We start from the raw sequence: 19,761 nt of genomic DNA, 5'->3' as shown, positions 1-19,761 counted from the left end.
ATCCTGCTCTCTCACAGGTCCTCCAGGTCTTGACGGTGTGGCACGCGACGGTAGGCCAGGCGAGCGAGGACCACAGGGTGCGGCGGGTGAGGCGGGCCGCCCCGGAAAAGCTGGTCCTCCTGGTCTTCCTGGATTTTGTGAAGCAGCTGCTTGTTTGGCAGCCTCAGCCTACACTTCTCCCAGACTACAGGAGGCGGGAACAGTGAAGGGCCCATCCACTTAAGTCAAGCCCTCTACTGGGGCGTACGAACATCTGGGAGAGAGAAAAAGAGAAACAAAGAAAGAGGAGAGAAGCATGGAAAGAGGGGCACACAGGCCTTCTCTTCATTGGACACAATGCGAGGGGGAGGGAACAGCCGCTGACTGACATTGTGAGGTTTTTTTGTTTGTATTAGGATAGGATATGTATGATTTGACATCTACGGAAAGGAAGGTAAGGTGGCAATGTTAGCCGCTGCTGCTCTGTCCCACCTCACAGCACAGAGAGATGTGAGAACATTGCCAGTGACATCACCGATGACATCATCATGCGCCCTGGACTAGAAGAGCTGTGAAAATGACATTCAAACAAAGGTGCTGTTTTTGTTACGATTATTTTTGTTTTATGCAAATTATGGCAAGATTTTTACAAGCCAGGAAATTCCCCTTTAATTGAACCAATAAAAAAGTATTTAAAGCGAATTAGATTCATTTACCTTGTGCTTGAGTAAACAGCTTCCCCGGCTCGACTTGATACACCATGTGTACATTATGTCCCTGTTTGTACTGTGCCCGTCTCAGCCATGAAGGAACACCTTTGACGTGCTCCCATTAACTTTATCCTTGATTCCATGCTGTAAATCTTTTGTAAATGTGTATTAATTTTGTATGGACAGGGTGGGTTTAGAATATAAAACAGATCCAAAGTTAATGAATTTAATCAGCATTCAGGATCAAACTCCCAACATTGCTCCAACTGAATTACAAACCTGTATGCCACTTCCAAGTTACTGTGTTATGTACTTAGAGAAGAACTGATTATCTTCATTAACAACTATTTATTGTTCTTTTTTTTTTGGTTCGTCTGTAAACACTCAAGTTTTTTTTTTTTGTCTGGTTGTTTAGATTTACCCCAATCAATAAAGAGGAACGTTTTGTAAAACTCAATGTTCTTCAGTATCATGAACATCTGAGAGGAACAGTGATTTTAACTTTTTAAAAAACGTTCTTTCTTTCTTCTGGATCTGACGTCTTTTTTATTGTAATAAAAGATACTAATTTCCATATCTAGACTTGTTCATGATAAAAAGCAGCATGCATTAAAATCACATGAATGCTACTGTATCTATTCATCCAAAGCACTTGATCGGTGTTCATTTAAGCAAAAGAAATGAGTTGTCATTTTTGGAGAAAAGAAAAAAACCCATTAAACTGTCTCATCTTTCTTTATCAAGGATACAACAGCAGAAAAGCTGTATCTGTATTACTGCTTTATATCTTTTTATTAAACAGCTCTGATATGTCCTAATATTCTCCGTCATCCATCAGAGAGGTCCTGACTCTCAGTGGTCATTAAAATTCCCAGGATGTCATTCGGAAAAAGAGTAGGGGTGTAACCCCGGCATCCTGGCCAAATTTGCCCATTGGCCTCTGTCCATCTTGGCCTCCTAATCATCCCCATATATATATATATACACGATTGTCTTCATCACTCTGTCTCCTCTCCACCAATCAGCTGGTGTGTGGTGGGCGTTCTGGCACAATATGGCTGCCGTTTCATCATCCAGGTGGATGCTGCACATTGGTGATGTTGAGGAGATTCCCCCCTTCTATGTAAAGTAGGGTTGTGCCGATGGACGATATCATCGTCCATCGTGATGGCTGACCGAATGGACTAGGCCTATTGTTAAAATTCAAAATCGAGTGACCAGATCCAGATCGCAAAACAGAATGAAAAAGTGCTCTCTGACCATTATTTCCTTTGTAGACTAAACAAAGCTTTGTGCTTCACTCCTGTGGTAATATTCACGTGAAACAGCATTCACATACAAAACACTGGGTTAGTAAAATAACAAAATACATTTTTAAAAGTAGAAAATAGTATTTATGTAAAGAGATATATTAAAATATAAAGAGCTCAACTCTTAAGTGAAAGGAAGCTATTTTTCCCTCTCACGTGCAACCTAGCGGATGAGTCATTATTTGGGTTAGTAAAAATAACGAAATTATAGTTTTAAGTAGAAAGTAGTATTTATGTAAAGAGATATAGTATATTATCTACCTATTTACCTAATAACAGCATAACATCCCCCCCCCCCCAAACAATGTTTTACAGTAAACATCGTCAACTGCCAATTTTGGGGACATCGCCCAACCCTAATGTAAAGCGCTTTGAGTGCCTAGAAAAGTGATATATAAATGTAACATTATTTTAATTATTATTATCATGGCAATGTCAGCCGCTCATCCGGGTAACTGAAAACATAGGTGAATCCCAATTTGCATATGTAACACCATTTTATAGAATACATAGTGTAGTAGTGTTCACACTAAAATTTACAATAGGAAAAATCCACTTCAAATACTCATAATACACTAATGCTGGATGACCTGGATAACCTTTTAAAATACTTACACTGGACGGTAGAGTAACTAGTGCATTGTATTCACTCACCGGCCACTTTATTAGGTACACCTTGCTAGTACCGGGTCGGACCCCCTTTTGCCGTGACATAGATTCAACAAGGTGCTGGAAACATGGTTCATATTGACATGATAGCATCACACAGATGCTGCAGATTTGTCGGCTTCTCATCCATGAATCGAATCTCCCGTTCCAGCACATCTCAAAGGTGCTCTACTGGATTGAGATCTGGTGACTGTGGAGGCCGTTTGAGTTTAGTGAACTCATTGTCATGTTTCACACAACCAGTTTGAGATGATTTGAGCTTCATGGCACGGCGCGTTATCCTGCTGGAAGTAGCCATCAGAAGATGGTACACTGTGGTCATAAAGGGATCGACAAGGACAAGGTCAGCAACAATACTCAGAAAGGCTGTGGCGTTTAAACAGTGCTCTATTGGTACTATAAGGGGCCCAAAGTGTACCAAAAATCAAGACTCATCAGACCAGGCAACGTTTTTCCAATCTTCCAATTTTGGGGAGCCCGTGTGAATTGACCGTTCACAAAAACCCGCCCCCTTTAGTTACTGTTGCTATGTCCGACAAGCCATGGCACTCTCACACCACACACACGTTCTCACATTGGGGAGCAAATGTTGGAGGACATTGGAGGACACTGACAACATGTCGACAGACAGGACAGAGCAAGTTACTTTTGATATGAAACAAAGTTTCAACTTTGAAATTGTCATTTCTTTAAAGAAATGTAAACAATAAATACCGTTTTGTGGCTCTTTAATGTGTCGTGATTGCTGTAGCGCCTCAGTTAAAGCTGCTCGTGAACCGATTATCTCTTCCTTCTAGTTCATTGATAACCATGAAATAAACAGGAATGAACACTAAAAGAAATGTTGTTTCAACCGCGGAAAGACGTCAGTACACACCGTTTTTCCAAGTTCAAGTCCACCGACGTTAATCTACTAATGCTGCGTTCCAGGCAGGTTTTTGAGCCTGTGAGTTACAACTTCAAACCACGACTCACGACTTTGTAGCGTTCCAGGCCAAGTCACGCCAGACTGCCTGAGCTTAAGGAATCGTGTGGTAGCTAGATGTAAACAAAGCATGGCGGACCGTATGAGGCTTATGCTAAATTTACAATAATTTCCATCTCCAAAGGTGCTTACTTGCTTATTTGAGGGAAACGGAGGGGAAAAAACGGCGCATATGGCAAGAGAAGCTGTTATACCTTTTATTTTACGTTAATTGTATATTTGTTTCATAAACACAGCATCAATACGGGGCTGCCATTGTTGTTTCGCGAGCTATGTGACGTCAGATCTCGTAACTGGGAGTACGTAGATCTAGTTTGAGTTCACGGGTGGGAAGTCACGGGTTTGACTGCCGTTCCAGTGCACTTTCAAGGGTAGAAGGTTGTAAAAATGCGGGTTATGGGTTGCCTGGAATGCGGCATTACTTTCCTGACTGCTTTGTCGGACAAATGTCGGCTATGTGATTGGTCAGATCGCCTGTCAATCAAACTTGCGGCGAAGGGTGAATTGTAGCCTCAATTTGCTGTTCTTAGCAGTGACACCGGTGTGATCTTCTGTTGCAGTGGATCATCTGCTTCAAGGTTTGACTTGTTGTGTGTTCAGAGATGCTCTTCTGCAGACCTTGGTTGTAACAAGCGTTATTTGAGTCACTGTTGCCTTTCTTTCAGCTGAACCAGTCTGGCCATTCTCCTCTGACCTCTGGCATCAACAAGGCATTCTCACCCACAGAACTGCCGCTCACTGGATATTTTCCCTCTTTCAGACCATTCTCTGTAAACCCTAGAGATGAACCATGTCACGTTCAAAGTCACTTAAATCACCTTTCTTCCCCATTCTGATGCTCAGTTTGAACTTCAGCAGATCATTGTGACCATGGCTGCGTCCGAAACCTGGAAAATGCTGCCTTCGGAGGATACATTTCAAGGCAGGAAGGCACCAAGGCACGTCTGAATCTAATGTTAGCTTCACTTCCTGTCTCCAGAGATACCTTCATCTGATCGATTTTTGAAGGCAGCATATATGTATCCTTCACTGCCTTTGATATCCCACAATCCTGTGCTTTCCATTCTGTGACAGTTGAGCTGGAAAAAAAAAAGATGGCATCCGAAAGTTGCGTTTGCTGGTCAGTTTGTGTGTAAATGTACGTTTTTAACCAACATTTTCCACTTCTGATGTAATTTCTAGCGAGGAAATTACTAATGTAGTGATCAAATATTTGTTTAGTTCTCACCAAAGCTCTCTCTATTTTGATGTAGATCATTAAACGGTTACACTGCCTAAGAAGTCTATCCGAAAATCAGTTTCGTGAGGTGCCTTCATGCACAAACGTTGCCTTACAAGCCATTGTCTGATAAGGCAGCGAGGCAGCTGCCTAGGTTTTCGACGCATCACTGTTCCCTACGTTAGTCCACTAATATAGTTCAGTGAATGAAAACGAGTGACTGACAGCCATTGTGTGTTCATCGGCTGTACACTCGTTGTTGCGGTGCAAAGTGGGTTAGAATGAGTGCACTCAATAACGTCCACTATGCTTTCGGACACCACTACAAATGGCTGTCCCCTCAAATAATGCCCTATTTGAGGGTATAGGGGGCGATTTCGGATTCAGCCCATGTCTAGTAAATGCATTGAGCTGCTGCCATGTGATTGGCTGATTAGATATTTGCATAAACAAGCAATTGAACAGGTGTACCTAATTAAGTGGCTGGTGTAAGTGCATAGTGTATAGTGTGTAATTTGGGACACACCTCATGTTTCTCTTATCACATTCTTAACATCCTCACTTCTTTTCAGCATAAGCAATCTTATTTCTACTTCCAAATTCACACCCTCACCATCATAAATGCTGTTATATATGAACTAAAGTGTGACAAATTGAACTGGAAAATAGTTACCCTTGAGCTCAAGCATTTCAAGATATTTCAGTCACACTTTGTGAATACATAACGGTCGCTATGGCTATAAACTGAAGATATATATAAATATGTTGATTCGGGATTGACAGACATGACTGTAACTGCTTTCAAAACTTTTATTGCTTCTCTTAAAAAAATGTGCACACAAATGACTTTACTTACAAATAGCACTATGATGAGTTGCATGATGAAGGGAGAGATTTAAAAACAAAACTTGGGATAAATAAAAGGTTGAAAGGACCAATCTGAAATTGTCAAGCTCATAACGTTCACTTCATGAAAACGGCGTAGTTTGAAAATTGTAAATGGCTCTGCTAAATACTTTTCAGCTATCCTCCCGAAATAGATACAGAATCTTTCTCGCTATCTTCACACACACTCACGCACGCATACAGTCTGAGGGAGTGATAAAGTGCAGAGTGTAAAAGCATCAGACTGGCTGATGCAGCAGAGAATCAAAGATGCCGTTTGCTTCAGAGATGACTGAACTGCGAAGGTTGGGGATCTGCTGTGTTTTAGGACGACTAGCAAAGCATATTTGAGATTAGAGTGTTCTAGAAGCACATGATGGTTCAGCTGCAAGTGGTACAGTATATCAAAAGTAAATTCAAGTTTAAGAGTCCAGAGTGGTGGAGGAGGAGATGTCATCACAGAGCTCACCGAGAGATAGGTGTCGCTGAAATACTCTTATAAAAATAAAATCTCTTTCCGTCCGGTGATACGTCACAAAATGGCTTTCTAACCCGAAACTGCATATAAAACCTACCTTTACAAAACGTCCATTTGTTTAGAGCTTATAAAATTATTCCAAAAATATCTGAGACGACAATAAAAAGGGCTGCCATGCTGATGTCAATTTTTTTTTAAAGTACAAAACGCCATTACATATAAATATGAATATGTACAACACAAGCCCTTGGGGGAGTCCATTTGGAATAATTAACATAATTAATTAGGGAAATTGTATCTATGCCTCTAATGATAACATCAAACTATTTTATATTAAACGGCTCACACTATGGAAGGAATTATTCACTGGAAACAGATGGATATTTACGCCACTGTCTGCGCCAAAGCAGTAAAATAGCAATATTAGCAGCTGCCAAAACTAAAATATTCTTAAAAGGGATAACTTAGTTCACCCTGAAATGAAAATAAAGCCATCTTTTACTCACCCTGTTGTTGTTCCAATGCCCTATGGACCTCAAAAGCAGAAATTAAAAAAATAGTCCTGCACGCGCTCCTTCCTATAATGGCAGTGAATGGCGACCAGGCTAAAACATAACAAAAGTGATACAAAAGTATCACGCAATGATACAGTGAGACACGCGTCATATATGGAAAGTGTTCAGAAGGCATACTATAAGGTTTTGCGAGAAAGAAACCGTATTATTCAGTCAAAATACCGAGCTCGGCTCTCTCCGCCGGCGCTCATGCTTACTATAACTCGCACTGTTGTCATGGTACCCAGGATAAGCACACACACACACACACACCATTTTGAGAAATCAGGCTCAATACAAAAAAAACATGACTTGTCTTTTCTATAAGGTATATGATAAGAAATAATACAATAATACTGATAATAAAACCTGAAGTGAATGTTGCGTACCGGTTGTCATGACAACATTGCGTGAGTGGCTGCTGACGGCTCGGAGTGCGCAATCACAGGAACGCGCACAGAATAACTGTATTTTGACTGAATAATACGGTTTCTTTCTCGCAAAACCTTATAGTATGCCCCCTGAACACTTTCCATATATGGCGTGCGTCTCACTGTATCATTGCGTGATACTTTTGTATCATTTTTATAATGTTTTAGCCTGGTCGCTATTCACTGCCATTATAGGAAGGAGCGCATGCAGGACTATTTTTAACATTTCTGCTTTTGAGGTCCGAAAAAGATAAGAAGGACATAGGGCACTGGAACAACAGCATAAAAAATGGCTTTATTTTCATTTCAGGGTGAAATTCCCTTTAAAAGAATATACCAGAACCAATATAAGCCCTTTCAACAGCATCTGTGGCATGAAGTCGATTTCTACAGAAAATCATTTTGATTCATACCTAATTTTGTTTCCCCATTTTGAATTCTTGCCCCATAAACTTCCATTATAAGTGCAAAACTGTCAAAAAAAAAAAATCATAAACTGAGATATGAGTCAAAATAATTCCTGAAGTAATCAACAGCATGCCATAGATGATTTTAACTTGTATTTAATTCAGAATATTGCTGCTTTAAAAGATAATAAAGGGTCTGGAAGACTGACGAGACGTGTCAAAAGAAAACAAAATATGATTAATAATCTGGGCACCAATAATAACAACTTTCAACACCTTATATGTCCAGGGAACTAAACGTCTTCAATTTACTGTATTAATAAAGCATAAACACAGTTTATGATGTGTGGCATTATGGGACAGTTTTCAGGGGTTAAGGCACTCGAGCTTGGGATGTCTTCACCGGTTCAACAGCAGACAATAACTTACAAATGTCCCCCATTCGTGGTGAACCAGTGTTTTGGCATTGAATCATGTGGAAAGGAAATGCACATTAATCCTTTGGTTCTCCGTGGATCTTCTCAGAAGCAGGTACAGGTAGGTAATTGTGAGAATGTCAAACTTGGGGTACCATCCTCCATCTTGTACTTCTCTTAAACCCTCTTCTAGTACCTGGGACCATTGGGAGACATGGGACCCTTGGGATTGTACTCCACAGGCATACTCATACAGTCTGACGGGTGACAACGACCATCCTTGCCCTTCTGTCCAGAGGGTCCTGGAGGTCCAGGGATCCCGGGGATGCCCTGCTGACCAGAAGAACCTGGTGGTCCCATTTTACCGTAACCAGGAGCACCAGGAACACCTAAGAGGGATGGACGGAATGAGAAAGAAATTACAGTATGACAGTAGAATAAAGTTGGCAAAATTACATTTTCTTTTTGAAAACTAGAGTCAGACCTGGAGCACCCGGAGGGCCACTGTCTCCCATCTCTCCTATACCCTTATCTCCTTTCTCTCCCTTCACACCAGGGGCACCTGGGGACAAATATAAAAGCATCCATGTGGAAGACTGGGCAAATGGAACATTGGACCGCTGTAGGAAACATTAGCACATTAGTTCTTACCAGGTGGACCCATGGGTCCCTGCCTTCCTTCACGGCCAATCTGCCCAGGGCGGCCCGGTATCCCCGGGGTACCTTGGATGCCTGGATTTCCATCTTTCCCTGGGGGTCCTGGTCGACCAGGGGACGCAGCCATCTCCACAGGCATCTGCATTCGTGACATGTAGTAGCCCATGCGCTCTGCGAGAACAATCAACTTAAAATTAACCTAAAACACTTTCTCTGTGAAATAAACCATCTAGAAATAAAGTTCCAGTGCATTTCTTAGCATTCAGATATGTCCGGTCACAAAAGTTCTCTCACCGTCAAAGATCTTTATGACCTGCTGTCTGATGAAGGATCTTATGTCATCATAGTTTACAACAGCCTGGAAAAAATAGATACATTTTGAAGTTAAAATACTCATATACTGCAAACAAGACCCATTGTTTCTCAAAGTAGATACTGTTCTACATGATAATGCAGGCGGGAAACTCTTTCTGTCAGTTAATAAACTCTTCCAGCCAAGATTTCTTTTTGGGCTGTGGACTAGGGGTTTATTTAGAACAACTTAGAAGAAAGAAAAATCTAATTGCGATTTAAAATGCAAAACAAACCTGTGTTTGTTTGTATGGCTGTACAATTTTGCAAAAATGTTGTGATTTTTGTGATATTTTAATATGGATATAAAGGAATAATGGTAACACTTTATTTTACAGTGTCCTTGTTACATTACATGTATATACCATAGTAATAGCAGTAAATTATGCATAATTACATGCAACTAACCGTCAACCAAATTTGCAAAATTGGCAATTGTTTATGAACTAATGCAGAGGAATAATGACACTGTTTACTTTACGATGTTTATATGGTAATATGATTTAGACGGTTGTAACAATACATATTTTATCTCCCTCATGTGAACTTGAATGAGCAGCTGCAACTGCAATAGTAATGCTGCGTTCACACCAAACGCGAATAGAGCATCAAAATCGTGTCTACCGCGTCTAGTTTGACGCGTGAACATTTTGAATGCATTCGTGCGTCCGTGGCGAATTGGATGCGCGTAGAAATCGAACGTTTGAAGCTAAATAGACACGCGTTCAAGGCGCTCCATGAGAAATATGTCATAAAACACCACTCTGCCTCTTTTCATTTTCATTAAAAAATATATATTAAGCATTAATAGCCACACAAATTTGGTCCAGGCAACTCCTACATTATTTTCACTGCATGTATATTTAAATATCCTAAAAAAATTAAGTTATGAAACTTCTCTTTGCCCTCAGTCAAAACGATTTGGCAGACAACAAATTATAGATTCATGACACCAAAGATCGCCCGTTAGATCTACACAAGATGCACCACTACAGGACATCAGAGTCAGCGGCTATTATCAGAAGGACTAGCCGAGGAAAGGCTGCTCTCGCCGGGGTTATGAGAGCTGAGCGCCCGGTGATCGCCTGGATCTCACAACTCCAAAAACACAAGATAATTTTTTTAAATAAGCGCTTTCTTTATAAATAAACCTAAAAAAGCTTTAAACAACTACATTCTCACCTGAAAAAGTAGTAAAACTACATTTTGTGACACAATAGTAGTATTTTTAAATTATGCATGGTTTCTCATCATGTCACTTTACCACGTGACCGCAGCGAGCAGGCTCCTGATTGGTTAACGCGGCGCAAATTGACGCCAAAGTTCACAGTTTTCAACTCGGGCGTCAGACGCGAATTCAAATGCGTGAATGCACAAAAGCACCACTCGTGTGTAACGCGTGTATCTCACAAGACGCTTAATTTGCGTCATTCGCGCGAACTGGACGTGCGAATGAGGCGGATTCGCGTTCTTCGCGGCGCACAAAATGCGCCTTCCGCACCACGGGACCTCCAGATGCGCGTCAACGCACCTTTCCATTGACTTAACATTGAAATCACTCGTGCCAGATGCTCTATTCGCGTTTGGTGTGAACGCAGCATAAGGCGCAGACATTTGATGCATTATATATACGTTTTTGGTTAGACAATAAACAATTTAATTTCATTCACATTTAATTCATAGTCAGGAAGAAAGACCAGTATTTGACACATATTATTCAATAAAGTATCAGGGTTACAATAGTTAAATAAAACCATTATCCATTACTTGAAATTAAATAAATTTTAACTGAAATTAAAAAAAATTAGCTTAGCTTAACCGGATATACTAACTAAAATAGAAATATAATTCTAAACATTATATTATATATAGATACTTAAAAAAATAAATAAACAAATAAGTGAATTGAGCTCTCTTTCGTGTATTTTTAATGTCAAAAACACACTTATATGAAAATGTCAGTTTTGACATGTATTCAAGTAACCGTCGGTTATGTACTGCTTAAATGCTCAATTAATGCATTACAGTTGAACTAAACTCATTAGATTTTAGTCAACAAAATCTACTGTAGATCTTATGATATTTAGTCAACTAAAACTAGACCAAAACCAAAAACAATTAATGCGACTAAATGGCATTTTGGTCAAAAGACCAACTAAAACTCAAAATTTGCTGTCAAAATTGACACCGGAAGCTACAAACACTGGCCGGATGAACGTTTGCTTCACTCGATTACTCAATTATATATTTTCAATTAAAGCCTTTGCGATGCACTAATGCACTACGCCATAAATCGCAATTTACTGTGCACAATACTCGCAAAATACTGTGCAACATAACTGAATAAGCCTCACATCATTCCCTGGCATTCCTGGTGATCCGGGGGTACCAGCTGATCCAGGTGTCCCGGGGCTTCCCTTTTCACCACGGGGTCCGACCGGTCCTATGATCCCTTCTGGTCCTTTGCCTCCGCTATAACCAAAGGCTCCGCTTGGTGGGCCGGGACGTCCGCGCTCTCCCGGGGGTCCCCTTTGCCCCGCAGTCCCTGCTTCACCCTGGACAGGATCAAAAGAGCAGCTGTGATTTACCACACAGGTGACTCTAGAACAATAACCACAGGCTACTCAAGGATCCCTATAACAGCACCAAGCTTTGTATAGAAACAGTCCACAAAATAAATTGTTCGAGGTTCCATGTATTTTTAAGAAGTGCGTGGCAAGCATGAATACAGTGGTTGTGGCCTCAAATTTCATTCTGGTTTGCATTCAATTGTGTGAATTCAGTTTTCTACTTCCCGAAAAAGCTACTTTTTGTATAAATATTTTTGTAAATTAGCTATTGATTAATCAATGTTGCTTAGTCAGGGTAGACTAAAGTTGAGTGAGCGATAGCTTTAAAGGGATAGTTCACCCAAAAACGATAGTTAGCCCTAAGACATCCAAGATGTAGGTGTCTTTGTTTCTTCAGTAGAACACAAATGAAGATTTTTAACTCCAACCGTTGCTGTGTGCCAGTTGTATAATGCATGTCAATAGGGTCTAATTCTATTAGAGTAAAAAAACATGGACAGACAACTTCAAATTAAACTCTGCGGCTCGTTAAGACACGAAACGATCGGTTTCTGAGAGAAACCGAACTGTATTTATGCAATTATATCACCTCATATCAGACGAATGTCTTCAGCTCTCCAGACCGCCATCACTTCCCGTGAGTGAGGTCAAAATTCCGGCCGGGTCATAGATATATACATAGATACCTCATTAGTGCCTGCGCGGATCGTTCGAATGAGGAATCTACGTTTACATATCTATGACCCGGCCGGAATTTTGACCTCACTCACGGGAAGTGATGGATATTCGCCTAATATGAGGTGATATAATTGCATAAATACAGTTCGGTTTCTCTCAGAAACAGATCGTTTCGTGTCTTAAGACATCAATGTGTCGTCACGAGCCGCGGGGTTTAATTTGAAGTTGTCTGTCCTTGTTTTTTTTTACTCTAAGTGAATTAGACCCCATTGACAAGCATTATATGAGTGACACACAGCAACGGTTGGAGTTAAAAATCTTAATTTGTGTTCTACTGAAGAAACGAAGACACCTACATCTTGGATGCCTTAGGGGTAACTATCGTTTTTGGGTGACCTATCCCTTTAACGGCTTGTATTGTAGTGTGCCTTTGCTTTGAAAGCATTGGAAATACGTATTTACAACCCCCCCCAAAAAAAACTAAACCTTGGTATGTGACAGTATAACGTATAGTATGTGCTGTACTTGTGTCTTTCACAGCCTCGTTTTTATTCACATCAAAATAAATGCTGTTGATTCCTCACAGAAGTACATTTTACTTACGTAAACATGTCAACTAGTGAATACTCTACATTATAAAATATAATGTGTACAGTACAACAACCTTTAAAGCCTTTAAATGCACAAACCCTGCAGAAACACTCCTGTGGCCTGTTGCTAGGGTGTCCGGGGACGTTTTCCGGGGACAATCCCGGTTTTTGGTGTTCTGTCCCCGACTGGAGCTGTCCCCGGATATGTCCCCGTTTTACAGTTCGTTAAAAATAAACCCGCATACATTGCAAAAAAGCAAAAGTGTAGTGATTATTTTCACCAGCAGATGGCGCTGTGAGATACACTGACTCTACTCGGCCGTGCGCACGCCGCTTCATGAAGGAACGTAACCGAGAGCAGAGCGCCATTATCGTAAAATATCAAAAGAATCCTTCGTTATCGCTTTCAAGGTAGTAACATACTAACTATTCATGTTGAATTAAAGTAATACTGCTTGCATGTGCTTTGTAACAGGGCCTCAACAGGGTGCGGGATTGTTTTGTCCCCAAAAGTTCCGCAGTCACACCGCAGTAATTACCACACATCTGAACTATAAAAAAACCTAAACAATTACACTTGCAACAAATACATGTGCAGAGTACACATACTTAAACACATGCTTAAAATAAGCCTAAAATGCCAAATAACAAGACCAATTAAAGATAGAGTTATTAGTAAGAGCTATTTTCAAGCACAAACAAAACATTTGAAGGAAAAAAAAAAGTATTTTTCACTAGTTTATACTGTATAAGTTAAATGAAAGTATTAAATACAATTATATTTGTTAAATACATTTATTCATCATATCATATTTATGTTGTTTTATTTTTGTTAAGTCATGTTATAATATTGTTTCGAAAGGCTTGTGATTTACAGTGGTTACTATCAACTGTTTTCATTGTTTGTTTGTTTTTTTTTTTGTTTTCTTGACATCGAAAATTCAATTCTTGAGATCATTTTTACTAGTTGAAATTTAATTGTTGATTTCAAGAATTCAATTCCTGATATCAACAATCAACAATATCCTGTGAATGAATAAAACTCAAAACGGCTTGCCATAGATTAATGCTAATAGTTATATTTACAAAGGCAGTGCCACCTTAATAGCTTCAATGGCTTTTTGCTAAAGGCTTGTAGTGTAGTTTAGGGTAGGCTATTTTTTTATTAATTTAATTTATGAGTATAGTTTGTGAAGCTACAGTGTCAGGCAGCATTCCCAACACTGATGTTGCACATGTAGCAGTCGAGGCACTTGTGTACGCATTTAAGAGCTTCTGCTAATGGGTCGAGGGAAAAGCACTGCTCTCGTCTCATTCAAGCCTAAACTTCAAAAACCTGACAATGCTGTCCTGTCACGGTGACAGATAGAGGCTCCTGTATGGGTTTATTACTGAGCATAATGGTGTCACTATGTAAGCTCAGAGTGGTGTTCAAACAGGCTACTGTGGCAGATGAGATAAAAAAACAAAATAAATAAAGAGTGAAGGCAAAGTCAGGTTAGATAACAGGCTCTTGTGATTGCAGATGGAGCCACCTGACAACTTCATTGAACGAATGTGAGCACAAAAACTAACAGGATGTGTTGAGCACACATTAATGGGAGGGGGAAACACGCTCTTATGCCTGAATAAGATGTATCCAAATGCATGTGAAAAGATGACAGTGTTCAATGGTGCAATGACATTATAACAGAGATGTGAAAGCAATGCACCTTACCTTCAGTCCCTGTGGACCAGGCTCTCCTGGCAGGCCTGAGGCTCCCTGCGGTTACAAATAATTAGAGGAGTGAAAACTGGGACAAGTAGTACAGAGTTTTGCAGTAATAACCATTGTGCCTATGCTCACAAGATCCTGATTTAAATAATCAAATTAAGCTTCTAGAACGCCTCTAGAATTCTGATTAAGACAGCTGGAATTTATCGGCATTAATAGGAAGTAATAATAATACAATTAAGCTTCCAGAAAGTTCCTAGAATTCAGAATAAGGGCCCGTTTTCAACAGAAAAGAAGATATTTTGAAGAAAGTCGGTAGCCAAACAGTTGATGCTCCATAGTGAAGGATATGTTCTTCAAAATATCTTTTGTGTTCAGCAGAAGAAATAAATTCATACGGGTTTGGAACAACTTGAGGGTGAGTAAATGATGACAGAATTTTCATTTTTGGGTGAACTATCCCTTTAAAGGTTTAAGCGCCAAAACAGCATATTAAATGATTTCTGACGGATCATGTGACACTGAAGACCGGAGTAATGATGCTGAAAATTCAGCTTTGCATCACAGGAATAAATCGCATTTTAAAATGTATTAAAATAGGAAACAGTTATAATATACCGGTAGCACAATATCACTTCCATTTCATTTGTGCAAAAATCGAAATGCAAAATGCTCATCTTGGCAATCTATTGGTATGAACAGTCGGTTTAAAAAAGTCTTAAGTGAATGCAAACTGGTGGGACAAAAAACAAAATTGTCAAAATATAAGTTCTTTCAATTGGTCCACTCCTAGACTTAAAGGGTTAGTTAACCAAAAAATGAAAATTAGCCCAGGATTTACTCACCCTCAAGTCATCCTAGGTGTATATAACGTTCTTCTTTCAGACGAATAAAATCGGAGTTATATTAAAAATGTCCTTGCTCTTCCAAGCTTGTGTCGGTTTTGTCCCTAAAAGTGCATCTATCCATCATATAACTGCTCCACACGGCTCGGGGGGGGGGGGGGGGGGGCTTCTGAAGGCCTTCTGAAGCAGAGTGATGCGTTTGTGTAAGAAAAATATCCATATTTAAAACTTTATAGACTAAAATCAAGCCTGGAGCACTCCTCTCAGAAACTGAAGCCTCCGCGCCTTGATCGCCCCCAGGTGGTTGGTCCCAATAGGTCCTAACCCCCGCCCCTCCGTGTTTTCTAATGGACGCGAGACAAACTAAACAATCAAATTACACTTCGAATAATTCATTGCATGTCATTGTAGGCAGTTTTTAATCACGATTATTTCATTTCAAGTGTTCGTTTTTTAAATAAGTTTAGTTTTAGTTAGTTATTTGCTATAAAAACGGGGGTGACGTCATGATTGACAGCTGAGATTGACGGCTTCTCTGAGTGAAGATGTCACTGAGGCACTAACAGACTTTTTTCAGGATTTTTGGGAGGAGATTGGAGCTTTAGCTTTAATTTCTACATTTCCATAACTGTTTATTTTCACACCAACATAATGAATTGTTCTGCATCTGTGAGAGTGTGGGCGGGCTTTTGATAATCGTGCCTCTACTTCCTGCTCTCTACCGCACGGATTCTGGTCCCGAGATTGCTACTGCGCAGACTCTGTCCCAAATCTGCGCAAGATTTCAGCGCCATATTCGGACCTCCGGAGACTTAAATTACGGAAGCCAATGAAGTCACGTCGTCCAAATTTTTTTATGGTCTATGACTAAAATAACTAGCTTCCGGTGGTTAGCAGTACGCAAGTGAAAGAGTAAAAAGTTACGGCGAAAGAGTAACCCTTGACCCTTGACGCAATCGTATTGATGAATGCAGAAGCACAGAGGATAGAGCAAAACAAAACACCGGTCATGAATTAGAAGTCTAAAATGAGAATTTTAAAGAGAAATGGTGGAGGATTTCAATATAAGAGAAGAGGGGCTTGAGTTTGTTGCCCAGCACTATCCGCGAGAGGCGTCAAAGCAATGCTATGCTTCTGTACATCGCGTCAGAGGTTACTCTTTCTTACTGCCGGAAGCTAGTTATTTTAGTCTATAAAGTTTTAAATATGGATATGTTTCTTACACAAACGCATCACTTGGCTTCAGAAGGCCTTTATTAACCCCCCGGAGCCGTGTGGGGCAGTTATATGATGTATAGATGCCCTTTTACGGACTTCAAAAATGACCCAACAATTCACTGCCATTATAATGCTGGGAAGAGCCAGGACATTTTTAATATACAGTAACTCTGATTTCATTCGTCTGAAAGAAGAATGTCATATACACCTAGGATGACTTGAGGGTGAGTAAATCATGGGCTGATTTTCATTTTTGGGTGAACTATCCCTTTAAGCTTCTAGAAAGTTTCTAGAATTCTAGAAGACAGCTGGCATTTACCTGTGTTCATCTGAAGTCTGTGTCATGTAAACACACTATTAAAAATCCACTGTAACTGATTATTTATTAACATCTCTGCATGTCCAAATAAAAGTAATTCTGGTTTCTATTAGGAACAGGCGGTGGTAACTGGCTTAATGATGTGCATTTGGGTAAATTGTGTTTACAAAGTTGTATATTGTGTTTATAAGATCGTATACTAATGCAAATCAAATCAGATACTTACGTCTTTACCTGCTGCTCCATCACTTCCTGGTTCACCCTACAGAAAAAAAGGTTTGAAATAATAATTGAATTAGAGACTATAAAACTTATATTATTGTAAACCAACTAAGTTTAAGTACTGACCATCAGCCCTGGATGACCTGGGACCCCTGGTGGGCCAGGTAAGCCAGCCTGTCCTCTCTCTCCCGCCTCACCTTTTTCTCCCTTAATGCCCTAGTAAAGAACAAAATGACGCAGTAAAGCATTGAACTCATTAAAAACATCACTGACACATTTACACACTGTTTTGGAAGACAGATTTGCTCACCACTCCAGGTGGCCCAACTGGCCCCGGTGGCCCTGAAGATCCGGCAGCACCCTAGAAATGTCCAGTTGCAAGCATTATGCCATCACATTCTCACTGTTTTTTTTTTTTGTACACTACTGTTCAAATGTTTGAGGTCAGTAAGATTTCATTTTTTAATACTTTCATTCAAAATGAAATAAAATGACAAAATTATAGTAAAGACATTCATAATGTTACAAAATATATTTTACTTCAAATACATGCTGAATGATTTCTGAAGGCTCATGCGACAAATTTATTCTTTGCCACCACAGGAATAAACTACATTTGAAAATATATTAAAATAGTTTATAATTTGTAAAACATATTTCACAATATTATTTAAATTTTTACTGTATTAAATAAATGCCTCCTTGGTGAGCATAAGAGACTTCTTAAAAAAAAAAAAGATTTTTGAACAGTAGTGCATATGTACAAACTTGAGAAAATAGATTATAAAACATTTTAAATACTTACCAAATGTCCTGGAGCTCCAGGTGGTCCTTGAGGTCCCGGAGAACCATGATCACCCTGAAATGCAAGTAAATTTTTTTTTAATTATGCAGACATGTGTCAGATCGCAATTCATAGCACGATTCAAGTATGTGTTGCATTCTCAGGATTGCCGCCACCATATAATATTATGGACATAAGCGTAAATTGTCAACTGTCATGATAAAGCACCCATTTAAAGAGAATATTCCTGAACAAATCAGTCATTATAAACATTAGCATGTCTCTTCGTCTTCATCCTGTTTGAATAGAAAAGTGAAATGGCTTGGCAAGAAAGAGCTAACTCAATCGCTCCCTTGAGTACTGAGGTTTGTTACTTCCTCAGTAACATGACAACACACATTAGGAATGTACAATGGGATCACACGCTTACAGTACATTGGCCAAGCATTTGCATCTTTGTTTGCTTACTTACATAGAGTATGTTGCTGGTTTAAGGGAGCATTCTTTCATTATCTGAAATCTATAGAGCATTTGTAGAGAAGTCTATAGTGCAGACATCTTACCTCTAGACCAGGCCTTCCTGTTGCTCCAGCTGGTCCCTGAGGTCCTCTATCTCCCTACAGATAACAATGAAGAAAAGAGAGGGGTGATGCAGCATAAAAGACAAAGAAATATGTAAAAAGATAGAAACAAAAACAGTTGTTTTTTTGCGCAATTAGAAGTGGCAAAAGGATTTGAAAAAATAATGATTGTTTCCAAACAGTTTTCCTATAATCCCACCCAAGCTTAAGCCATAGACTGAGCTCGAAGTTGACATGTTGTGCCATTTAAACAAGGCAGCGGCTGTGAAAGTGAAAATTACATATTTTCTTAGCGATATATGATATGCACACTAAGTGCAAATAGCTGTATGCTGCTTACTAAGTGAAATAGCATACTAAGTGAAAATAGTGATATATTCTATTTACACCATATAAAAGTAGCAGTTCTTTGCAATATGTGTAAATAGTAGTTACATGCAATTTATACATTATTTTGAAAGATACGTACTATTTGCACCTCAGTATTGTTGTACATTAACAGGATGCAATAATAACATAGAGTGTAAATTATTATATTTATTAAAATTATTAAATGGATGCCGCCTAAATGGGATAATAAAAGCCCTCCCTACACCTACCCCTAACCCTACCCAATAAATGCTTTTATTATTATTAAACATTTCGGTAGGCACTTTATTTCCATTTTTAGAACATTTTCTTAATTTTTATTGAAAGTAAATGCCTTTCCGAGGGAGAAGAGCGTGTTCGGCAAAAGGCGGATTCGAACCCGGGTTGATCGCGTCAAAACCAAGATCCTTAAACCTTACACCGTGTCCTAACTACACACGATGCAACGCCGCGACACGCAATTAAAGGTATCTTTTCCATGTTAATTAGAGTTTTCGTCCTAACCAGCCACGACGGCGACAAGCAATGATTTTATTTTAGAAACGGTTACTATTTCTGTGATGTCGCGGCACAAAACACAAAACATGGCAATGATAATCTCAGGTAGTGTTCGTGTGCTTTATTTAAAACCCATTTAAGCCCACCGGCAACTATAGTTGCCGCAGTGTATAGTTGTCATTTTCCTTTTGTAAGTATTTTTCTAGATAGTATTCATGTTTTAAATCTCAATGCCACGCAAGAAAACAACCAAATAAAGGATTTCAAGAAAAAAAAAAAAGGTATTAACTTCCTTCCTGTCACATGAGACTGCCAACTTCCT

General features: G+C 39.5%; 2 protein-coding genes across 4 annotated transcripts in view; one reads left to right on the top strand and one right to left on the bottom strand.

Moving 5' to 3' along the window:
* col9a2 (procollagen, type IX, alpha 2) overlaps positions 1–1,505 on the top strand; it is a 28,164-nt gene extending 26,659 nt beyond the window's left edge. The window contains 1 exon segment of the mRNA XM_079829379.1: positions 18–1,505. Coding sequence (XP_079685505.1) covers positions 18–223 — 206 coding nt within the window. The 3' untranslated portion in view covers positions 224–1,505.
* Positions 1,506–5,665: 4,160 nt separating this feature from the next.
* col16a1 (collagen, type XVI, alpha 1) overlaps positions 5,666–19,761 on the bottom strand; it is a 116,325-nt gene continuing 102,229 nt past the window's right edge. For all 3 annotated transcript variants that reach the window (XM_079829456.1, XM_079829455.1, XM_079829457.1), the window contains 11 exons: positions 18,555–18,608; positions 18,013–18,066; positions 17,518–17,568; positions 17,334–17,423; positions 17,212–17,247; positions 14,607–14,651; positions 11,406–11,606; positions 8,995–9,058; positions 8,695–8,871; positions 8,528–8,605; positions 5,666–8,432 (listed from right to left, as the gene is read on the bottom strand). In XM_079829456.1, coding sequence (XP_079685582.1) covers positions 8,233–8,432; positions 8,528–8,605; positions 8,695–8,871; positions 8,995–9,058; positions 11,406–11,606; positions 14,607–14,651; positions 17,212–17,247; positions 17,334–17,423; positions 17,518–17,568; positions 18,013–18,066; positions 18,555–18,608 — 1,050 coding nt within the window. In that variant the 3' untranslated portion in view covers positions 5,666–8,232. The remainder of the gene's footprint in view (positions 8,433–8,527; positions 8,606–8,694; positions 8,872–8,994; positions 9,059–11,405; positions 11,607–14,606; positions 14,652–17,211; positions 17,248–17,333; positions 17,424–17,517; positions 17,569–18,012; positions 18,067–18,554; positions 18,609–19,761) is intronic.

The sequence above is a fragment of the Gobio gobio genome (genome assembly GCF_949357685.1).
Source record: "Gobio gobio genome assembly, chromosome: 11".
Lineage (NCBI taxonomy): Eukaryota > Metazoa > Chordata > Actinopteri > Cypriniformes > Gobionidae > Gobio > Gobio gobio.
This window is presented reverse-complemented; position numbering and strand designations above follow the sequence as displayed.